The sequence below is a fragment of the Nannospalax galili genome, unplaced genomic scaffold (genome assembly GCF_000622305.1).
Source record: "Nannospalax galili isolate Female #2095 unplaced genomic scaffold, S.galili_v1.0 scaffold660, whole genome shotgun sequence".
NCBI classification, from domain to species: Eukaryota; Metazoa; Chordata; class Mammalia; order Rodentia; family Spalacidae; genus Nannospalax; species Nannospalax galili.
In genome coordinates this window covers 160,887-185,095 of record NW_008349073.1, presented here as the reverse complement: position 1 = coordinate 185,095, position 24,209 = coordinate 160,887, and the positions used below count along the sequence as shown (strand labels likewise).

Below are 24,209 nucleotides of genomic sequence, written 5' to 3'. Positions count from 1 at the left end.
CTCAGAGGTCAGAAGAGGGCTTCAGATTCCCCTGGAACTGGAGTTAAGGATGGTTTGTAGCTGCCATGTGGGTGCTGGGAATCGAACCCGGGTCCTCTGCAAGGGCAGTCAGTGCTCTTAACCACTGAGCCATCTCTATAGCCCCTTTGCTCAGGTTTTTAATAATTTGACCCCTAACCTTCTGTTCTGGCATCTTATTTCACTATCTTTCCCTGTAGCTTATCTTTAGGAAAACTGATGTTCCAGGCAGCTAGAAGCAGCAGTGTTATTCCCAGGGCTGGGAAGACTCGAATTTCCAGTCAGAACATTCTCTAAAGCCTCTTCTGGAGCTCTAGCGGAAATTCCCAAGAGCCCTTTCAGCTCATATTGGTTCCCATTTTAATCCTGGGAATCATTATGCTAAGGCTGAGTCTCCAGGGCCCCTCAAAGAGCTTTATTTCAAGTGAACTAATTTTATGTCTTCCTTAGATAACTACAGGTGGTTCTAAGTGCAGCTGGGGGGCAATCACTGGTCCATGAGAATCCTTCAGGTAGTCTCCGGAATTAACACTCAGATATGCATGTCTAGTTTTCTGGCTTTGGCCTGAAGTTAAAACTGAAATGTCATTGAATGCAATCCAGATATGACCTCACCCATCCCTCATCCAGTGCAGAGCTATGCATCATCCTGCCAATTGCTCTGCAAGGGCAAGTAGGAATAGGTGGATCCGAAGGTGCTTGAAGAACTAGGCAAGCATCATTCTGTGACCATGCTAAGACTCAGATGTGCCTAAAGGAACCTGAAATGAACAGCCATGACATTCACAGTGTCCAGGCCAAGGGAGAACTCTGGGAAAAGCAGAGCACCATCAAATCTGAGAAACCGTCAAAGGGTAATGAATTCTTCCCCAAAGCTTTCAGAATCCGCATTAATTTGGCAAAGCGAATTGTGAGCATCATCCAGCAGCCCTGGAGACTGAGACTGCCAAGTGTTTATTGCCAAAGTAAAAGGAGAAAATTAAAAGTCCTTGCTTAACCATAGCCGCAGTGTCAGCTGCATTTTCAGGAGAATGAGATAAAGCAAGGACTCTGCTAACACCAGATGCAGGCAAGGAGCTATGCCTCAGTTTCCCCCATGAAACTGGGCCTGGCACCATTGGTCAGTTCTTGAAAAATTTGTTTCAGCCTAAATAAAACATGTTATCACAAAGGAGAAAAGAGTTTAGACACAAATCATATCAACATGCTTTATTGAATGTACAGTTCATTCTTCAGGAAATAGTCCACTTTTCTCCTCTACAATCAAGCTAAAACTTTGTAACGCTCAACAAAATAAACTTGGAAAATGCTGTTGTTCAAGCCAGGACTCCCAATGCAGGCAGCGGAAATGTATAGTCCCAGAAGGAATCTCAGTGATGAGGAATTAAGGGAAGCTAAAAGCCAAGTGGAAGTTCCATGGCCCTAGTAAACTGAGGAATTATCCAGGGAGACCTAACATGGCTGAACCTGTCATGGGAAGCCAGAGTCAAGAACCCATAGGCATGTGCTAGGGAGTCAGCATTCTTGGGCTGGATCCTAACTTCTCATCTAGTCAGGGACCCAGGGTGGGCTGCTGCTTCTCTAGGCAAACTCCAGTCTCCACTTCTGAAAATGGGGGTGCTGTCTCATAGGACTGCTGGGCACATGGAATAAGTCAAAACATATGAAGGAGAACCTACAAGTACTGCCTAACATATAGGAAGCTGGTATTGTGTGGAACCTTCAAGTTTTGAAACAGAGAGGAAATAACCCCCAGTTGGGGACAGTGGATGTCCCTGTATCTGATAATTCTGAAGGCTATTAAAAGGACAGTGAAAATATGCCAGGCAGGTGGCCACCAGCCAGGGTAAAATAACTCGAAGACCAATTCTCTGAGTACCTTGTCAAAAGGAGAGCGAAAGTCCTCATGGCTGTGAATACCTTCACTACTAAAGCAGATGTTCACGGGGACAGAAGATAACAAGCTCTCTGAGTCTCTAAAGGTAGGATGACACCGAGTACCCACCACATCCTAGCCAGGCTACAGTCCTGACAGGTTCAAGCCATTTATTCATGAATATGTTTTCAAGAACCATCATCACAGAGTTGGTAATCTGAACCCTCTGGAAGCTTCTAGTCTAAATTTCAAAGGGAATACATTCTGATTTTCTTTATAAAATGTGGCCCACTGGTCAATGCCACTTAATAATAAATAACCTCCATTTACCACACACTTTAATAGAGGCCTCAGGACATTATACAGGTAAGATAATTTGCTTCTACATTCAGAACAAGGGGGATCAGCACCAGAGTAAGTCCAGAAGGGGATCAGAGTAGGACAAATATAGTTTTGTGACCCCCACATAAAATCATGTGATGAACACTGTTTTCTGTCAGAATTTAGGACGGATGAGCTTCTATTAGTGTTTTTTAAAAATGCTGTATCTGACTTGGGTACCAATTTAAGGATGCCATAATAACGTCAATCATTTTTGTTTTATATGTGCATATACATACATGTTCATGTGGATATATGTATGTGTGGTTGTACATGTGGTTGTGGAGGCCAGAGGTCAACACTGAGTGTCTTCCTCAATTGTTCTCCACCTCACGTTATGAGGCAGGGCCTCTCACCAAACCTGGAGATTCCTGATTTGACTCTATAGGCTGGACTCTCCCAGCAAGTCCCCCCAGTGAGTCCCAGGGATCATTGTCTCCTCACCAGTGCTGGAATTATAGGCGTGCACCTACCATGCCCAGCTTTTTAAATGGGTGCTGGGGATCCAAAATCAGGTATTCATCCTTTTATGGCAAGCACTTTATCCACTGAGCCATCTCCCTGGCCCCCAATTTCAACAATTACTGAAAGTCTAAGAAAATATTACCAACCATATGCAGTCTTAACACTTTGGAAGCACACTGTGTCTTATTTATTGTTTTAAATGCAAAATACATTTGTTAATCAAAAATAACTGAATTGCATATAAGTACTCAATATTCTCACATAATTTAATTGATGAATTATAATCCACACGTTTCTGATTTTTGGAGGAGAAATATTACGGGACTTGGATCTGTGAAAGAATTGTGAAGAACATAAATTCACTTTAAAGACACCATGAATATTTTGGAACTCATGAGGAAAATGTTCTTAATGACTATCTTCAGGGTTGAGCAAGAAGGTAGTCATGAATTTATGTCCAGGTAGACTAAAATTAGTTATCCCTCCTAAACATGTCAGACAACAGAAAAGACAGACTCTATAACCAATAAACAACCTGGCAGAAACTAAAACCAACACAGAAAAATCACCGACATAATTCTTCCAGCCCAGAACTCTGATAACTTATATTCCACCAGGGAATTAAGAGAAGAGGAGGTTTTTGTTTTGTTATGTTTGCTTGGTGAGTAGCTTAAAGTCTTAAGAATTTCTGTATAATCTAAATAGCACCACAGGAAAAAAAAAATCCCTGAGCAACTAATGAACATTATTTATTCTAATTCCTGTTTATACCAGGTCCAATAAGACTGTTGGCCCTGGCCTTCCACTACAGAGAAAAAAATGAAAATTACTTTTAGGCTATTTACTCATTCCACAGTTTTCAACAGACTGAGCCTGACATTACAGCTCAGGATGCTCTCATTTTTCAAATGAATTCTGTACTCTCTCTCTCTCTCTCTCTCTCTCTCTCTCTCTCTCTCTCCTCTCCCCGCCCCCTCTTTATTTCCTGGTTTCCTTCCTCCCTTGCCTCTTCTCTTTCTTAAATACAAAAGCTTTTGAGGAACTAAACATATTACCAATCAGTTGCTGGGTGGAGCAAAGTACGTCCTACATCATAAAGCACCCATCTCTCAGGGAATACGAACCTCCAGGCAAGAGTAACAAGTCTGTCTCCAACATAATGACGAGAAAGCCATGACAGAGTCTGTCCAAGGGAGTCATTTGTCCCTGTTGAGTTCCTAGCCTTCTGACTAGAAAGCTATGGTCTCCTGCTCTAACTGGAATGCTTTCCTGGTTCATTTATGCAAAGAGTATATGCCTTTCTGGGAAATGCAGCAAAAAGAGTACTCTTTCAAATCACTCCAGTCTCCTGGGGCTCCCCAAATCATTCTGACAAGACAGGAAGAGAGAAGTTGGCAGGTTTCAGCGCATTAATAGCAAACAGCAAATTAGTAACTATGTTCTTTAATCTTCAACATTCATAATTGCACAAAGTATCACTGATATTTAAATAATACATGTCAAATAATCTAATGAAGAAACGAGTCAAGCAGTGCCTCCAGCACGTAAGAAACGTCTGGGAGGAGCACAAAGTGCCGAGTCAGAAGGGGTCTTCAGGAAGCTTACTCTTTTCCAACAGGGCAAAGTGCTATGGAGAAACACACATGAATATATCAACCCACCACACCACGCCAGCGAATACACAGTAATCTAATAGCTTTGGCCAAACCGACTTTCCACATATATACAGTCGTTTCTAACACTAAGATCTGATGGTGGGAATGCAAGATAGGAATGAGGGGAAACTACCCATTACTCTCAAAATAAAATCGGGTGGGGAAGTCTAATTTCCTTACGAGCCAACTTTAAAAATGGTATAACCATAACTTTGTTAGAAAGGAAAACATTTTCCTTAAAAATGTATATGTGTCAAAGATGACTGAAACTCTTGTCCATGCTAGGGGAAAGTTGAGTGTGGAAAAATGTGCATTTTTCTATCTATGCTGTAAAGAAAATAAAAAGCCAGGGCATTTGGCATTAGCAAAAGGCTGAACTAAGTTCTCAGGCAATAAATTTATGAGGAAACATGACAGGCTCCTCATTAAAACTATGTGTACGTTGGCTGAATTTTATACAAGATTCTTGAATCTTGTGGAAAATTGGGCACGGCTTGACATCTCAACAATGTCCCTGGTTTGTTTGATTTCTAAAGCATTGGAAAATGTTGCACTTTGGAAATCAAGTAGAGAAGGATAAACACATTCTGAAACAGAGCTGGGTTGAATCTGAGTTACTTTTCCATATGTCTCCATGAGATATTTATTACGTTTATTTCTCTTACAAACACAGCCCTCATAACTAGAAATACTGCGTTTCTCTCTCTCTCTCTCTCTCTCTCTCTCTTCTTCCTCCCCCGCCCTCCCTTCCTTCTTTCTTCTTTAGTGATGAGAAAATAGTACTGTCAAGGGAATCTTACTCAGCAGCAGTAGCCACCGAAGGATAGGCAATTTTCAGTTGGCTTTTCAGGCGCTGGTTGCCATGACAAAGAGCACAATTTATTCCTTAGTCCCTTATCACAGCTACGATCACAAACCATAAAAATTAACAAGGCTCTTTTCCTTTTCCCTATGTTTTCATAGTGCCTCATCTTTACCTGAGGTCTTTTGTTCCCCCAATTAAATAGAATGAATGTCAGTCATCTAGCAATTCAATTAATGCTGATTCAAAATTCCGGCCAAAACCAGAATCTACAATCACAACCTCCTAATCACAGCTCAGTCATGAGAATGAAAAGTAAGCAGGAAATTGCACTAATTACTCAATTAGACTAATACTGTATTTTTAAGCAAGGTCTAAGGGGTTGTCAGCACTGACAAAGGACTTGAGTCCTCCTCACCTGTGTCCCCCTTGCCCGAGCCAAGCTGACGCTTTCAAGTGAGCATGATTTCTATCCATCTAACACTGACTCAAGTCAGCAATGGAAATTTTCACTGCTCTATGGCTCACAAACGAGGGGCAGCTGTGGTGGGCTTCCAGGGCTCTCAGCACAGGCCAGTAGGATACCAGGGCCTTCTTGTGCTGGGCCCTCCTTCTGTTGTGAGGTCAACTGAGCGTACACGTTTCTGGTCCCAGGAAACCATTTAACAAGGAGGGGATCATTCAGTAAGCATACAGCTTCTCTGATAAACTGTAAAATAGAGCCATGTTCATAGACCCCAGTCTCAAACTCCCAACAGAGCCTGCAGCATGCTGGGCCAAGCGTGACTCAGCCAGCCACCTGGTCTGGTGTGGGGCCTCTGGGCTGCAGGAAGCAAAACTCATCTGCACCCCTGCGGGACAGTGGCCTATGCCAGACCCACCTGGAGAATCTTTCATGAAATCAACAGTAAATGAAAAAAACTGGTTAGGAAGAACATACCAGCAGATGTGACTGAAGTATTTACAAAACAACACTGGTTATAGACCAAACAAGCTGAACCTTAGTTAAAAAAAAAGAATCTTTCTTTTTTTTTCCTATTCAATTTCAAAAGACTTGGATATTCTGTAAACAACAGGGAGGACACTAGAGCCTGTTGGGCCTCTGGTTTTTGTGGTCATCTGTCAAAATCCTTCCAGAGCTGAAGGGAGAGGAGCTGCAGGCAGGCAGAAGGAGGTAGACCTAGCCTAGCTCACATGTTGTGGCCTTTTCTCTACAGCAGTTTCTGGAAATGACCAACTTGGGAGTGCTCAGGGATTCTGAAAAGAGGGGAAACATTTATTTGACTAAGTGAGACGACGTCTTTACTTCCAGGGTTTGCCTTGCAGGTGGCCACTATTGAGTGCGCGGGGGTTTGAGTGGCCAGCAGGGCCCCCAGAAGGCAGGTTCTGACCACTGCGGGCAGCAGGCATCTTCGAGTCTCTTCCTGCTGAGTTACTTTGGCTCAGTCGGCCTGAAGGGAGCAAGAAAAAGGAGCAGGGCTGCAAGAAGGCTTCCAGGGACACTCCGCCAAGTACACTTTTAAGCTAATGAAGTCCTTGTCTACAGCTACTTTTACGCTAATGAAGCCCTCTGCAGCATCTGCTGTGGGCCATTGATGACCTACTTCTCATCTTTGAGATCAACTTGATGTTAGGGAGGGGGTGGAAATGGAGGAAGCACCGATTTAGCTTCTCTCCTTCTTCTCCATTATTCTCAACAAATCTAGTCTTTCACTCCCTCCTCTGTAAGAAGGTACAGGGTGAGAGGCAATTAGGAGAGGGAGAAAAGAAAGCAACAGGCAGAAAAGAAGGCCAGAAGACCAACGAGGGGGACCCTGGGCAGTTTAACTACCCAGAAGCAGCAGAAGGAAGGGAAACTCCCAAGAAGGAATGAGATGCAGTAGGCCTTACTCCTGACTCCTCAGCTCTGCCTGGCCAGATGCTCTGGTTGTCATCAGTGCCCATTTCTTGTCATTAGCAGTGATCCTCCTCCCAACTATTTCCTGTGTCACACATAAAACCTCAAATATTTTAAGAATCTGGATATAAAGATAAGCTTTTCATCTGGTAAGGTGATATTCAAAGATACATATCTCAAGTGCCACCAAAAACAAAGGTCAAAATATCTTACTTGGGTTGTCTGTAGGACCCTGATCCTCTTCCAGATAATATTCTATCTTTTTTAAGTCTTCTGGGGTAAATCTCCACTTGTTCTCAGCTGGCAGGGGTGGAACTTTGGGGCTGGATCGTTTCCGGGCAGAACCAGGAGGCAGGGCCTGCTGGCAACAGGCTGGCAGGGAACCAGTGACCAGTCCTTCTGGGAATTTCTGCGCTAAGACTTTCAGACCTAGTAGAGGAGACCATCAGAAAAAGCTGGATTAACATGGTGAGACCATACCAATCTGGAGGCCTGTGTGTCTTCTAGTCCTTCACTACATTGAGGCCAACAAAAGGACACGAAGTCTTCCTTAACTACGTCTTCAGAATGCAAATTACACTAGAAAATGTCAACTAAGAATTGCACAGGAAATCCTTTGCTTGCATTTTTAGAATTCATATAGAACCCTACAGCAGTACCAGTACCTTAAGAATTAAAAACATCTGCTAGCTGATGTCTATAATCCCAGCATTCAGAATGTTGATGCAGGAGGGTCATGAGTTTGTGGCCAGCCTGGGCTATGAAGCAAGAGCTTGTCTCAAACATGAAATGAAACGAAACAAACAAACAAATCCCCAAACAAACAAAACCCACAGTGAAAAATGAACAAAACTTCCAAACAACTAAATCCACCCAAATGTGCTGATAGAGCTAATAGACATTTCACATGGTTTTCTCTCTTTGCCCAACTCTAAGTTCTGAGCCCTGAAAGGTGATAATGTGGGTTTGCAGGACTGTTGAGTCCAGAGACCTGACTTACTAGGCAGATTTCAGCTTTGCTCACCTCCAGAAAGCATGAAGAGGTTTTCAAACCCACGCTCACACATGGTGGTGGCTGCCTGGCTGGCCAGTCTCTCATCATCATCATACAGAATGATGATCTTGCCGTGAGCATTTTTCTGTGAGGTGAGTTAAGGTTCCAAGCACAGAGCTAAAGCTTCTAGATTACAAGAAACACTGAATTGTCAAGGTTCATCCCTCTGAGTACACTGAGAAGCTCATTCTTATCCACGGCCTTTGCTGTCAGAGACCACACAAGCTGGTATTCTCTCCTTTTAGGAACTAGCATTACCTTAGTCCATGATGGCACTAGTTAACATTTGCTAAATCTTGTAATTCTTTCATCTTTACAACACTAGAAAGGAACCATCACAACCTCCATGTCCAATATACCCATTGAAGGCTTCCTTACCATAACTCAAAAGTAGAACCACCTAAAAGCCCCCAAATAAAGAACAGGGGACTGAGTAAATTGAGGATGAGGTATTATACACCATCAAAAATGGAGTTTACCAGCAGCTTGGATTAACATAAGGAAATACACAGTAAATTACAAATGGAAATTACATCTATAGTATGACTTCAACTTTGTGAAACAAAATTACACACATACACATAGAAAATAGTCTGGAATAAAATATACCAATAATGTTAAAAAAGTTGATGTTTGATTGTATGATTATAGATTTTCATGTTGTTTAATACTTTCCAATATTTATTTTCTACTTGTATGACTTTTATGAATGGAAAATTAAAAATGTAAAAAGAAAAAAATTATAGTAGAAAAATATTTACTTAAGCTCTGCTTGGTTAAGCATTCTGGAGGGCCAAAAGTCCTAGGACTAACTCTTGACAACAGATCATAACCCTTAATCTAATGCTTTGTGGCCCTGTGCAGATTTGGAAGCATGTGCCTTAACAGTTAGGATTCTGAGTAGCTGTTAGGTATCCAAAACCTAAAATATACAAACCTGGTTAGTGCCAAAGATCCTTTTCAATTTTCATAGCAGAAGCATAGTTCATGATACTCTGGGTCTTACAACAAAGGATACGTACTCAAGAATATCGTTTGAATAGGGGTTCATTGTCCTGGATAGAGTTGCAATTGGGTAACTGTAAGCTACAAAAAGAAGAAGATTAGGAAGCCTGTAGTGCTCTTACAATTTGGCCCCACTTCCCAGCAGGCTTACAATCCAAGAGGTAAATATATTTTCAAAATCAATGAGCCATAAACCTAAACACTTCATGAAAGAAATGAAAAGGGCACCACGAACAAAAGAGGAAAACTTGGCTTTACTGTCTGAGCCACCAGAAATCAGCATCCTTGGAAGATGTGATAGCATCAACTTGAAGGGTTGAGCACACATATACACACACAGTTTCCTTAACTGTGGACCCTGCACTGGTGTGAAGCTTTCCTGGAACAAGGACAGGCTCTGCGCCTGGGAGTTAGGCATGCTAAGGCTCCTCTCACCTCCAACAATGTGGCCCTGCTGGTAAGAGTCTCGATCACGCACATCTAGCAGCAGGAAGGGGCAGTCCGTATAAGGCTTGTCTTTGGTGTTGGGTTCTTCTTTCTTCACTAGCCCTTTGTCTACATCCAGTTCCCCAACACCACTGATGACGCTATATGTGGAAAAGTAGGTCAGTAGAAACTATCAGGGGTTAGAGGCTTAAAGGTCAAACACATTTCTTCAAATGGTGAGATGAGTGCTCATCTTCCCAAAAGGCACCTCCAAGAAAAGGTAGATGGCTCAAATGCCTCAGTTCTGCCTCCAAAGGCAGGAGCCTATAGATTCCTATTCTGTCACACTGAACTCCAAGAGGGGATGCATGCATCTATCATTACCCTCAGAAAATGCATGCCAAATCTCACAGGGCTGAAGGGTAGATACTATAGGGTACATGCTGTCTCCAGCAACAACAGCAGCATGTAGAGAAAGAGGAGATTGTTCAATAGGATTTTAAAGAATAAGAAAGCAAAATAAAGGGGAAAAGAATAAGGCTGACAGGACAAGAGATGTGTAAGAGATTTCAATGTATATTAAATACAATATAAAGTATCAATAATGTTTCATATGTTCCATATAGTCACACACCGTGTGACGACATTCCAGTCAAACATGGATGGCATATATAATGACAGTTCCATAAGATTACACTGCCGAGTGAGATTGTAGCCATTTTGGTTTGTGTAAGTACACTCTGTGATGCTCTTACCATGAAAAAAAATCATCTAATGACATATTTCTCAGAATGCTCCATCATTAAGTGATGCATGACTGTACTTATACAATGACCTATCTTATATGGACACTGAACCTTATTTTCAATAGTTATCTGTACTTATCCAATTTACACAGGCTAATAAAGAGGTTGAAGAGGCTTTTAGAGTTAGTGGCAGTCATACAATGAGACAGAGGAAGAGCTGGGATTAAAATACAGGAGTTCATCACTGACAGTTCTGTTTCTAAGGTCATTAAAATATTAGTTTCCATCTTAATATTATAGGGAAAAACATCAAAGGACTAAGACAAGGTGTTATAGATAAAATGATAGGTAGTGAACTACTGAATGGAGTAATGGAGTAAGAAGATGGCTATTTCCCTAGGATATATTAGGATTTTCCTTACCAGAGATTAGTATGAAGCATAGTTCTCCCACCACAGAACATCAGCTTCTGAATTTTAATTCAATAAATACTATGACTCCATGCTACATAGTACACATGTCACTGAACCAAAGGAGAAGATCTATCTGACATGAAGCTGCACCCATGGTGGAAGTACTGGTAGCCTATCTTCTTTTGAATGCATTTTTAATAAGTCCTTTCACAAAGGGAGCTATGAAATAACAACAGTGGTCCCAGTGACAGTAGCGCTCTCAGTGGGAAAATCTAGCTTCTCTAGCAGAAGTGTTTCATTGGGAGAAGGGATGGATATGTGATAAAAACTGGCACCAATCATAATCATCAGTTACTATTTGGGAGAAAGCAATGCAGGAAACAAGGCCCTTGCAAGTAGACAGGACCAGCCATGTGCAGTAAATCAATGCCAATGGCTGGCATCAGTCTCCAGATTCTCAACAGGACAATTATAAGGTACAGGAGACAGGGCAACATTCATACTCAGGCTACCTAATACTTATAAAAAAGCTACATCCTAATATCAAACCTAGATTTGGAAGCTGAGAAGAATGGAATTGAAGAGTGAAAATCAACACTCTCCTGGTCATATATGTGCACATCACCTTAGTAAGAAGTGAAAACGACTCAGGAGACAGCACTTACACCAATGAAAGCAGAAGGGCTGGGACTGAACATGGGGTAGCACTGCTGCCAGTTCTGTTTCAAAGGTGATCCATCACTGGAATGTGCCACTAGAATGTGGGAAGGAACAATGCAGTGAAAATATGAACCCAATGCCAGTACCTCTGCAGAGTGGAGCGACTGGAGTCCCCTGCTCCAGAGATGTTGATAAACTGAACAGGGCTGGGTGACTGCTCCCCAGGACTCCCTTTCCCATTGGTTCTGGCAGCGATTTCAGCATCAGGCACTGAATTTGTAGAATCATTGTCTAAAATTTGCAACAAAGAAATAAGTAGGGCCAGTGAGATGAGTCAGTGGGTAAAGGCACTTGCTGCCAAGCCTGACGACCTGAGTGTGATCCTTCGGACCCACAAGGTGAAAGGAGAAAACCAGCATCCATAAGTTGTCCTCTGATTTCCACGTGTCCATTATGGCACACGTGTTCCACTCACATCTACAAATAAATGTAACTTAAAAAAATCTAAATAAATAAATGGAACCTCAGGATTTGAATTTACTTAAGTATTTGCATTGATACGAAGTTTAAAAAACTATCATTTATTACTAAATTGTTCTACAAGTTCTAATACAAGGCATTCTCAAAAGACCTTGAAATGGATAGGTAGGAGCTCTCCAAGACCCTTTCATGCTGTCTGCAAAGTGAAAACTAGTTTTTAAGATGTTATTTGTCTTTTTTTAAAAAACTGTGCTGATATTTGCACTGATGGTGCAAAAGAAGCTGTAAAAAATGCTAGCACTTCAGCAGGTGTCGGGGCAGGGGCACCAGAGTTACGAGCAGGCATATTTTTTCACTGTTGCACATGCTCTCGCAGTAAATAAATATGGCGGCCACACTAAAAAGGGTCCCTGATAGAGCAATGATTAATAGTTTTTATTACATCTCACCTTGAACAGTATGGTGACTCACAGCTGTACCTCCTAGTACCTGGGAGGCTGAGGCAAGAACACTGCGAGAAGTCCGAGACTTGTGCCACATAGTCAGTCTTAAGCCAGCTCGAAAAGAGACCAACCTCACCTTGAAGTAAGTACATGCCTTTGGATTATTCTGTGTGATGAAAGAGACCCACATACAGGCCAGTTTGTTGTACCTACATACTGTGGGCATCTCAAGGAAATGTATTTGAATGATTGCTAGGCTGTAGCTGGGTCAGCCATTTTTGCCAGAGGCATTTTTTTCTTTCTTTTAAAAAAAGATTTTATTTTATTTTTAATTATATGTACGTGCATATGTATCTGAGTGGGTATGTGAACAAGAGTGCAGGAGCCCTTGGAGGCCAGAGGTGTTGGAGCCACCTGGAGCTGGAGTTACAGGTGATTGTGAGCTGCTCAATGTGGGTTCCGGGAACCAGGTCCTCTGCAAGAGCAGTACATGCTCTTAATCACTGACCAATCTCTCCCACCCCTACATGCATCTTGGTTTAAAAAATATATATATATATATAGTTACTTAGTAATTTTCTTGAGACAGGGTCTCCCTGTAGCCCTAGCTGGCCTGGAAATCACTATGGCGACCAGGTTAGCCTCAATCTCACAGAGATCCACCTGCCTCTTCTGGGATTAAAAGTGTGTGCCACCACACCTAGCAGACTTGTATATTTGGGAGACATTGTCTCAAAGATAAATTAAGTAAGCATCATTAAAGAAAATTAATGTTCTCTTCTTAAATAAACAAATGATAGCATTTGTTGTCAGTGGTTAAATGCTGCGCAAAACCCAGAATGTTGGAATCTGTATTTGGCATAAGGAGGTGAAGTATGAGGAGCCTCTTCCCCAAATTTAGAGCCATTGTTAAGCACCAGGACACAGCAAAATGATGTTTCCAACCAGTGTATGATAGGAAATCATACACAGGTAAAGGATGTGCTCAAAGTGCAAGACAGACTAAAGAATTTTTAATATAACAGAGTATAAAAAGTTCATTAAAAAAAAACAATTCATTGATGGGGGTCAGAGTCCATGTTACAGTGAACCCTTAAGAAACTATTAGCTGAGCAGGTGATATACACCTGTGATTCCAGCAGCAGGGTTGTGAGTTTGAGGCTAGGCTGGCCTACATGTAGATGCCTTGTCCCAGAAAAGCAAGAAAGGAAAGAAAGGGAAGGATGGAAAAGAAAGGAGACAGGAAAAGGAGGAAGGGAGGGGGAAGAAGGGAAGAGGGAAAGGAGAGAGGAAGGGAGGGAGGGAGGACAAACCAGTTGCCAAGTTTTAGCGTAGTATCAAAGAAAAAATACAAATTAATTGAAAGGGCTAGTGAAACACTTCTTCCAATGCCCATGTGAGCCAGACTCTCTTCATTCAGTTCAACACAAGCAGCACATCACAACAGACTAAATGCAAAATCAGTATCAGATTTAGTTGTCTTCTATTAAATCAGACATGAATGAAATTTATAAAATACATAAAATAAAGCCACTTGGTAAAATTTTGTTTGGGAAATATAGTGATTTTTCATAAAAATATATTTTTATGGGCTAGGGTGTAACTCAGTGGGAGAACACATGCTTAGCATGCATGCAGCCCTGGATTTGATCCCCAGTATCATACACTTTATTTTATGTGTATGAGTGTATTGCCTGCATATATGTAAGTGCACCCATGTCGCACAATGCCCATGGAGGTCAGAAGAAGTGTTGGAGTCCCTGGAACTGTAGTTATGGACAGTTGTTAAGCCTCATGGGTGCTGGGATTTGAACTCGGGTCCTCTGCCAGAGCAGCCAGTGCTCTTAATCATTGAGTCATTTCTCCAGTCCCAGTACTGGTATTTTTATGTGAGGTAATAAATATTGTTTAAGTTCTGTTTAAGAATTGAATACAGTAAATTTGAACAGATACAATTCACATATGCCTAAGCTCCTTGGGGGTCTTCAATAATTTTTAAGAGTGTAGAAGAAGATGAGGTGACAAAATTTGGGAATTTTCTGTTCTAAGAAATACAGGGAAAGAGAAAAAGAGAAGAAGCCTAATTATTATGGTAAAATTCAATTTGCAGGGGCTGGAGAGATGGCTCAGCGGTTAAAGAGTACTGACTGCTCTTGAAGAAGACCTGGGTTCGATTCCCAGTACCCACATGGCAGCTAACAACCATCTGTAACTCCAGCTCCAGGGGATCTGGTACCTCTTCTGACCTCTGCCTCACTGCATGACATAGGTGCACTTGTACACATGCAGGCAATACACTCATACACATAAAAATAGTAAATAAAAATATTTTAAAATTTTAATTTGTATATGATATGATACTATATCTAGAAACTTCAGGAGAATACTAGGACAAGGACAAACGAATCTGTGGTTTTGATTTAACACTGGCGTTAGTTGGGGTTGGGCCGGGAGAGAAAAAAAAGTGCTAACACACTATATACTGACTAGAAAACATAAAGATGCTTTTTTTTTTTTTTTTGTCTTTTTGAGACAAGGTCTCCTTGTAGCCCCAGCTGGCTTGGAATTCGCTATGTAAACCAGGCTGGGCTGGCCTCGACCTCACAAGGATCTGCCTGCCTCTGCCTCCCATGGGCTGGGATTAAAGGCGTGTGCCGCCATGCCTGGCTTTGTAAAGATGATTTTCTTACATTTACGGTAACTGCAGTTATAAAACATACTCTCCTAGAAACACTACTAAAACATGTGTAAAGTTTCTACTAAATACTTCTAAGTCCTTTAAGGAACTTCTGCAGTTTTATTCAAAGTCTCAAAAAAGACCTCAATGAAGAGGGTATCACGAGTTGCATATTCCTGGTGGGATGAATCAAAGTAAAATGCTGCAATCCTTTCCAAATTCAATTTCATCCTTAATACTGATCTCAATGGGATTTTTAGAAAAAAAATTTCAGAGCCAGGCCTGGTGACTCGGTTCTGTAATGCCAGTAATTCAGGAAGCTGAGGCAGTTGGATCACAAGTTCAATACCAGCCTGAGCAACTTAGTAAGATGCTGTCCCATGGATAACAACAACAAACCAGGCTGGCATGATATAGTTCAGTAGTAGGTACTTGCCTAGCATGGATGAGGCCTGAGGTTCTATGTTCAATCTCCAATAGGGAGGGGGAAAGGAAGTAAGGAAGAAAATTGGAAAGATCAATACACACACATATAAGTAAAATTAAAGGTAATTTGCAGAACCTGCTTTAGCAAATAGTAATATATAATGAAAAGGTAAATGATCAAAGTATATGGAAACAAATCTTAGAATACACACACACACACACAAACTTAATGTATCCACAACACAATTCATTGGCTAGAGAAATACTCAATAAGTGATACTGAAACTATTTCTCAGTTATCTGGAAAATATAATTTTAATCATCACCTTACTAACGTAAGGTACCAAAATGTATACCAAATGGTTTAAATAAAAAATGAAAAATCCCACGTACAGACCTACCAATATAGGTAAATACTTTATCTTATTTTGGATATTATGGGTGTATAGTTTATTTTGGCTATTATGAGGCTATAGCAATAAAACACAGCAGTAACATGTAAAAATGTAAAAAGGAAAAAAGAAAACCTCATATACATCAAAAATCAACAAACAGAAAATTAAAAGCTGAATAACAAATCAGGAAAAGTATCTGTAACAGCTAATATATTTAATTTGTAGTTACAAAGATCATTATACAAGGCAAATAAGTAAACAGGTTAAGTTGGTAATATGTGATCATGCTTTCTTCTCATTACAGACCTGCAAGTCCCCAGGCTGCCTCCCACAAGGGAACAACCTTCTATGTTTATGTCTCCTTCCAGAAATAGAAGAACCATGACTCCTGTGTGTTTCCTGTCCTCCCCCTTTCACGTACCCAGGAAAGTTCTTCACACTGTTCTCTACTTTGGGTTTTTGTTTTGATGTTGCTTTATTTTTACTTAGTAATATAGCTTGGAAATTGTTACAAATAATCAAAGATTTTTTTTCTTATCATTTTCAGTGTTGTATTGGTTTTTGTTGTATGAAAGTATCAATTATCCAGAGCTCTCACAAATCAGATAGAAAAAAATGGGAAAGGACGTACAAAGGAGCAAGAGAACAAGCAAATGAACGTGTGTGCACACATGCACACACATATACACACAGCTCAATTTCATTTTCAAAGAAAGAAAAAACTAAAACAATTAAATGCAAATTTTCACCCACTGAATTAGCAAATACTTTTAAAGTGTAATTATTCTGCTTTGGCTGAACAGGCGGCGTTCCCATTCATTCCAGACAGGAATGTAATCAGGTTACAGCCACACTGGAGATGGTGTGGTGATGGTCTGACCTTTGACCATCGGCAGGGATCTACCTTCCAGGAATAATGAGGATCACACAAGTATTTATACATATATAGTATAACACTAATTTACTGAAGTGACAAATTAGAAAAAAAAATTGCTATGCCCAACAACAGAATAATTATATTAAGGTATAACCCAAGGACAGACACTGTATGACAACACAACTTTTATGTCATGTTTTTTTTTTGAAGTCTATTTAATGACACAAGAAAGTGAATATGGAAAAACGTTAATTCAAAGCAGCATGATGCAAAGCTGTACAGAGTGTACATTTATTGGGGTGGGGTATGAAATGCAGGAAAATGCATCAAATGGTTATACTGATTATTAGTTATTATAATTTTCTTCTTTACATAATTTTTTCATTTTCTCAATTTTCTGGAAATATATTTTTTAAGTCAGGAAAAAGCATCAAATGTTGTAAAAGGTGATTTCTGCATTCTTCAAAGATAACCAATACACATACAGATACAATCTGTTCTACAGGCATGCCTGAGTGAATTATTACTGTGTGGAGCCCTAGAAAAACACTAATATTACTCATACATTATGATGTCCTACTTTACAAGAGCCTGTTTTGTTGTGCAAATTTATCTCAGAAGAGAAAATTGCATGTGCCCATATGTTCTGGTGCAGCAAGCTCAACAATGAATTAAAGGCCAAATCTAGGTGCTTATATAACCCAGTTAAAATTGGGAGTATTTGTATGAGGAGACTCAATTATCTCTGTTACAAAGAGTCCTTATTTCTCTGCCGAGTGAGAGGCATCTGTCAAAGATAAATTCCTGTCGTTTTCAGATTCTCTTTATCCTCCCTAACAAAAACCAGCCCAGAGAAATGACAGTTGAGTTGCACAAAACCAGTGTTCAGACTTCCAGAGAAACTTGTCTTGAAATCAGAAGTCAAATTCCTGACCTACATCAACCTTAACAAACACATTCCTCTTCAGTAAACAGGCACACATTGATTGCAGGGTACTTCAGGATAAAATCAAGACCCAAAGTCTATGTATTCTTTTCATGAGTATACCACTATAGAGGTTTTATTTTTCACTTGGTATTTAAGCAAGGAAATGTGGAGCCTGCTTATCTTTCTAGCTTTATCTTCCATTCAGTGTCTACTCTGAAGACCACAGCCAGACCAGATTACCACATTCACCAGCACACGTGCTGTCCTTTCACTTCTATGTCTTTCTCAAGCTCTGTATTGCCTTTAACATGAACCCCTCTAAGTCCCAGTTCAAACACCTTGAGGAAGTCTGCTTCAGTCTGCTAACTTGAAACCACCCTTCCTTCTTGAGAAGTCCCACAGCAATTCACATCTTTCTAAAGGAATGTTCCAGACTCCCTTGATGATACAATGGTAAGACACTAGAGATGACTGGAGACACTTAGTGTTCTAGGCCTATTCCTTACCAGCTATGCCACCTGGGAGATGGTTTGACTTCTGATGCTCTGGCTTCTATCTGTGAAATGCACCTTCCGGACAGTTGAGAGAATATTAAATAATGATATAAATATAATAGTAATATAATAAAATACTAATCACATGAAGCAACTAGCAACACATACTTAACAAATGAGTACTGCCTCCCATCAGTAAATTCTCCCACATCAATAATTCTGTGGTATTTTATCATTCTCACAGACACATGTACACACTTGCATGTATACACACATGACTGCAAATACTATGGAAGCAGAGTTGTTTGATCACCTTTTTAATTTCTTACCACTGAATTCTCTAACCTGTATGTATGCAGAAGGCACTAAAAATATTTGTTGGAAAAAAGGAAACAGTATATTCAAACATTAAAACTGCATGTTTCAGAAAATATAACTTGTTTTAAAGAGATAAGAATTAATAATTAAAGCACCAGATAGCATTTCTCTGAGAATAACTATCTAATTACAGACAGCTATATCAATGTCTCAAGTCCCCATGAACACACCAATAAATGTACAGGGTGAACACTTTAGTCACATGTCAATCTGTTCTTTTCCTACACCTGAACTTCTCGTTACCTTCCAGCCTTTGAATCTCCTCAGCTGTCACTTCCAGGGTTTGATCAGACAGGGAAGCAACTTGAATGACCTGACAGAAAAAGAATGAAATGTGTAGATATGTGTATGTTTTTGTTTTTAAACACAGGCAATTCTGTCTTTTACAAAAGACTAGGAAACACCAAACATCAAAGATCTCTTGTTTTAAGAAGCTGTCAGTGTCCGGACAAGAGACTGAATTTCAGGCCCTTTACTTTCAGGGTGGTAATTACAGTGCAGATGAATGTTCCAGAAGAAAAGATTCATTTAAAACATTACTTGAAATCCTTAGCACAAAAACAAACAAACATTACAAATTAAACTTAAAAGACCAAAAGGTTCAGTTAAGACAAGAAACATGAAAAAGCATTTCTACCTACATCTGTGTAGATTTTGATCTCAGAATAACATGCCGTTTCTTGAAAACACACTACTAACATACAGTAACACAGAAGAGTGTTGAAAATTCTCCACACAACACAGAAATAAACCAATATGCTTTACCAATTACCAATAATTACCAGTAATTACCCATATGCTGATTACAGAATTTTACATCTTAACAGTGTCCATTTTTAAAGCCCTTTTCATAAGGCCCCAAACTGAAGTCACATCAATGAGCCTCTTATTTGGAGGTCACAGAGACATCTTGTCAATTATCTTCAAATGGAAGAAGACAGTATCTTGCCCCCATAACAAAATAACTCACAATAGAACAATCTGGAAAGGAGCTCAGTCACAGAAGGAAGTCACTTGTTTTCCATATTGAAAAATACCAAACAATCCTGAATCTAGAATTTTGGGTTCTAAATATTAAATGTATAAAGTAAAATAAAAGCTACTTTACAAATCTGACCATTCAAAATAGAATGTACGTTTATTTACTTTCTAGAACCCTTACTGAAGAGGAAAATTTCACTTCATCCTTGTCTGAAGGAGCCCTGGAGTTAGATCTAGAAATGTTCACAGGAAGCAGCACAAATTTACTCTAGTAGAAAGGTCATTAAACTTACCAGCTGGGCAAAAGTTGTAACTTTTAGTCTCTTGAAAAGCTCATCTTTTTTGTATCTATAATCTGAAACCAGAATAAGACAGATGTTTATTTACAGGTTCATTTTGGGCTTTCTGGGCTACTCATTCTTTCTAGTTATCAAGCTACACGGTGCATCTTTCAGGTTCCGAGCATGCTGTTACATAGATTATCTTGTTCATCTTCATGACATGCGCAAATGAGGCCAGGGAATGTTAATCGCTTTTCTCCTCTTCCTTGGCCACCTGGAAGCACTTGCCTTTCACTGAGCTGACTCTACTGTGGCCATATTCGGTGGCCACATTTTCACAAGCTGCCTCGAACCCTTTTCAGAACAAAGCAAGGAATAAACGTCTACATCTTACAAATGATGACAGCGACCCAGAGAAGTTGAGTGGCCTCAGGCCAAATAGCTGGTAAGGCATTTATACCCTGCTATTCTGACTTCAAAAGAGAGCCATCCTTCTCCTGGGGTTGCAAACTATTTTAGAGACCTAAGACATCACTTACTTGTATATGTGTGCTGGGTGCAAGGTTAGACTGGTCTTCATAATTTCATTTGTGTCGCTTTAAAAATCAACCTATTCAGTTTTACATGAGACAAAAATTGTGGCTATTTTGTACAACAGTGAGAATACACTTAATGCTACTGAAGTTACTGACCACTAGTTCAGATGATAAATTTATGTTTTGTGTTTTTACCACAATGAAAAATCAAATCAAGTAAAAACCAACCCAAACAATTGATGCTCACTCAGTGTCATCCTGATAGTTTTGAAATATAACTCAAACGAGGGACTTCTATAGTTGCGTTAATTCTTTTTATCAGCCAGGCATGGTAGGCATAACCCCAGCAGCTGGGAGGCAGAGGCAGGAGGAGTCTGAGGTTCAAGGCTAGACCTTGTCTCAAAACAAACCAAAACAAAACACAGAAGCAAATAAGAGCAAATATTTCTATCACATTGAGCAGTTATTTTAAAAAATGAGCTAACCTTACTTTTCCAGAATCTGTTGCACTGATTCTCATTAAAAGTTAGCTTCCTTAAACTTTTCTAACAATGACTACTAATTTTAAAGCTTTCATTGTTGAACTATGTCCACCTTTATCCTTCCTTCCTGTTCACGGTTTTTATACTAGTGCCCAGGAGTCCTTAAATATGGCCTCATTATTTCAGAATTACTAAAGGTTAGCTGGATAATTGCCACGGCCCTCGCAGAATGTCTCATAAACCGAGACTCCTAGCAACAAAGGAAAGGATTAAAGGTATTTAAGATTATTTACTTGGTGTTACTAATCAGTTCCATGAATTCTCCAAAAATGTAGCACAAACCGGATAGCTACTTTAGAGGGTAATATAAGCTTGATTTACCAAATATTTTAATAATTAGAGTCAGGAAATAATGCTACCTTAAAAATTAACCATCTGTTAAATATATCAAGGCTCTTTCTTACAGGGAATTAAAACTTCTGTGTTTTAAAATGTCTTGAAGAGAGCAATTTGGCAAGTGGACTATTATTTCTAGAAAATTCTTAGAGCAGCCTTTTCTGGCTACAACAAGGTAATAAACCTGCCTGGATACAAACCCAACAGGCTAAGCAGAGTCTTCAAAAGTACACGTGAACAGCTACAGAATTCTCCCCAAATTGCTACCAGTTTTCCCACCTGAAGTCATTTTCGTAAACCAAAGTAGCAATAAATTAGACAACAGAAAAAGCCAATAGCTTTCAAGGAATCTGTATTTTGATATGTACCACTGATATTCTTTTGGTATAGTTACATAGCTTGCAATACTTCCAAGTATAAAATGTACACATTAAAATCCCCTCTAACTAAGCAAAGATTATACTACATCAACACCAATCTGCTATGGTCTGCAGGCTGGCCTTCCTACTGTCTTCTGCATAAGCCCTCGGAGCCCCCTACATATTGGTGCCTAGATGCTACATACCTGGTTCTGGTTTAGAAGGACAGCCATCAGTAGGACTTTCTGACATTATTACTCAGAGATAAAAGATCAAACTAAAGTCTTACACTAAGTTTTAAATTTTATAAGAAAGGATGACTTGGAAGGCTCTGTCAGTCTGTCCTCACAAGAGCGACCACAGCTTTAAGAATGGAGCTTCTGCTACTTGGGCTCCTCTCGGGACTCTGTAGGAGACAGATTATCCCAGCTCAGATACATTATCAAGGTTTGCTTCTCCAGTGAGCCTGGGGTGTGGGCCCACCTCTCTCAAGTTACTGGAAGGACAGAGACCTGACTATCTAGTATGTTTCACACTGGGTCCAACTAGTGTCATTTAACCACCAGGCCCCAAGAATAGGCTTTGTCAATGGTCAATAGCACAGAGCCTCTATTTTCCCCAGGTATAGTTGAAAGAATGTTCAGATTACAAAGGATTTCTGCATTTTCAGGGTTCTGTTAAATGCGATATTAGCAAAGAAAAGGAAGTTGGATTCAGAGTGGAAGACAAATCAAAGAAAGTAACAGAGCAAGGTTTGTGATTTCACAGACAGATGTGGCATCTGAGGTAAGGCAAGCAAAGAGCTGGGTCTAGGGTGTCGAGAAACAAGGAAGCATTCTCCTCTCTTCTGACCCAAGAGAAACTCAGCACAAAAAAAGATGAAGAAAAGGAAACAGTTTCTACAACGCAGATGCCAAACCAGAATCTAAAGTACAGCTGTCGAGTGGGCACAAAGCATGCGATCAAGGCGAGAGGAAACCCAGGGCTTCTACAGACAGGCGGGAGGGAGCATTCTCAAGGACTTGATTCCCAGAGTTCTTTGGGGAAGATAATCTCCATTTAAAAGTTTAGATATTCAAGAAACCACATTGTACTCTTAAGAAATGCTTTAAAGCAAAGTTTAGCCAATCTGGGAGGAACGGGACATTTTTTATGGGACAAATTTCTGGTAAAGACATGTGAGCTCACATTTAGCTTCAAATGGAAGGGAACCGAGAGAGACCACAAACCCAAATAGAAGTAGGCAGGCTGGAAGCTGTCGCCTTACATGAGCTGAGGATGACAACAGTGCAGTGTGGGTGAGTAAACATGATTTTCTTTCGTAGTTTGGAAATTTAATATATCTTATATATAAAGATATATACTTACATAATAATGTAAAACGCCTAGGAAGAAAAGAGAAGGATCCTGTGACATTAAAAGTATCTCTAGCACTGGTTCTTAGAGTTGAGTACAGTAAATAAATGCAGGAGAAAGCAGCTCCCTAGTCCACATCTATGGGTTGCCCCATAGATGAACTGCTACACTGCAGCAATTCAAAAGACAATATCGTTTTAAATGAAAAGGTCTGTTATGTCAAAAAAAAGTTCTGGTATATTTTAGAATTGTAATTTTCCCTCCCAAGAAGATGAATATTAGCAGGACCAAATCCTGAACTGGAACAGAAATACTTCTTCGCCACCATTTGCCAAATACTCCCCTAGCTCTCTGTTTTCCTGCTTGTGACACAGCAAATCCATCTTGGGAAACACGTTTCTACATCTTCTTTAATTCTGGCCTCAATGTTCATATTTTCTTGATTGGTTTTGGACACAGATTGAAAAATGATGGTCTGTGGAAGGAAATGCATTCAGTGACTAGTAAGATATCTCTTCAGGAGATTAGCTTTTAAAAAGGATGTGCATGAAACACGATTTTTAATTAAAGGAAAACAGCCTGGATGGATGGCTAAAGAACACTAAGAACAAGTTTGCCTCTTACACATCTTACTCCTTCATGAATATGCTCCAATTTAAACTCATAAGAAAATTATGAAGAGAGCTCTTATGAAGAGAGCTATCATTACCCTATCTCAGGTACAGACCAAATAGAAAAGAAGAGCGAGTCCCAGATAAAAGGCCAGAGAGACTGCAGCACAACAAACCAGAAGCTTGGGCTGTGACTGTTTCAAAGAACTCATCCACATTCTAACATTAAAGTCATCTATGGGATGTAAATTAGGCAGACACTGGACATAAGGGTAACTAGTGTCTGGCTCACCTGACCCCCACAGCTCTCCACACATGGCAGCTCTAAGTATGGTGGTTAGTTGATAACCAGCTTTTAGAAAACTACAGAGGTCCATTTTCCCCAAGCCATCAACATTGTTACTTACTCTTTTTGATCTCTTCTAGCTTCTCAATATATTTTGTCATACTGTTACCTGGAAAGAAAAGACAAATTTTAGATACGCTAAGTGCTAAGTGCCAGGAAATGAGTACCACTGTGGAAACAGAATGGAGAACACGCATGCACTCCCCAAGCTTTTCATCCCGTTCCTATGGAACTTTGGACACCAGGCAAATGAGCCACATATGGTAAAGTCTTTTGGATTCACAGCACCAGTTAAAGATATGGAACCAAGGAAAGCGTTGTGATCTACTGAGTTTAAGGTGGGGTGCATTGCCCTCCCAAAAACC

General features: G+C 40.1%; 1 protein-coding gene across 3 annotated transcripts in view; it reads right to left on the bottom strand.

The window, feature by feature from the left end:
• Positions 1 to 3,050: 3,050 nt before the first annotated feature.
• Cep41 (centrosomal protein 41) overlaps positions 3,051 to 24,209 on the bottom strand; it is a 45,378-nt gene continuing 24,219 nt past the window's right edge. The window contains exons 1-10 of one of the 3 annotated variants that reach the window (XM_029570024.1): positions 23,906 to 23,952; positions 23,231 to 23,362; positions 19,771 to 19,832; positions 18,740 to 18,809; positions 11,545 to 11,689; positions 9,589 to 9,740; positions 9,167 to 9,234; positions 8,119 to 8,233; positions 7,308 to 7,523; positions 3,051 to 6,648 (exon numbers count right to left, since the gene is read on the bottom strand). In XM_029570024.1, the coding sequence (XP_029425884.1) occupies positions 6,500 to 6,648; positions 7,308 to 7,523; positions 8,119 to 8,233; positions 9,167 to 9,234; positions 9,589 to 9,740; positions 11,545 to 11,689; positions 18,740 to 18,809; positions 19,771 to 19,832; positions 23,231 to 23,270 (1,017 nt within the window). In that variant the 5' untranslated portion in view covers positions 23,271 to 23,362; positions 23,906 to 23,952 and the 3' untranslated portion in view covers positions 3,051 to 6,499. Of the gene's footprint in view, positions 6,649 to 7,307; positions 7,524 to 8,118; positions 8,234 to 9,166; positions 9,235 to 9,588; positions 9,741 to 11,544; positions 11,690 to 18,739; positions 18,810 to 19,770; positions 19,833 to 23,230; positions 23,363 to 23,905; positions 23,954 to 24,209 lie in introns of those variants that run through there. The other 2 variants (XM_008846335.3, XM_008846336.3) reach the window with 2 other exon arrangements.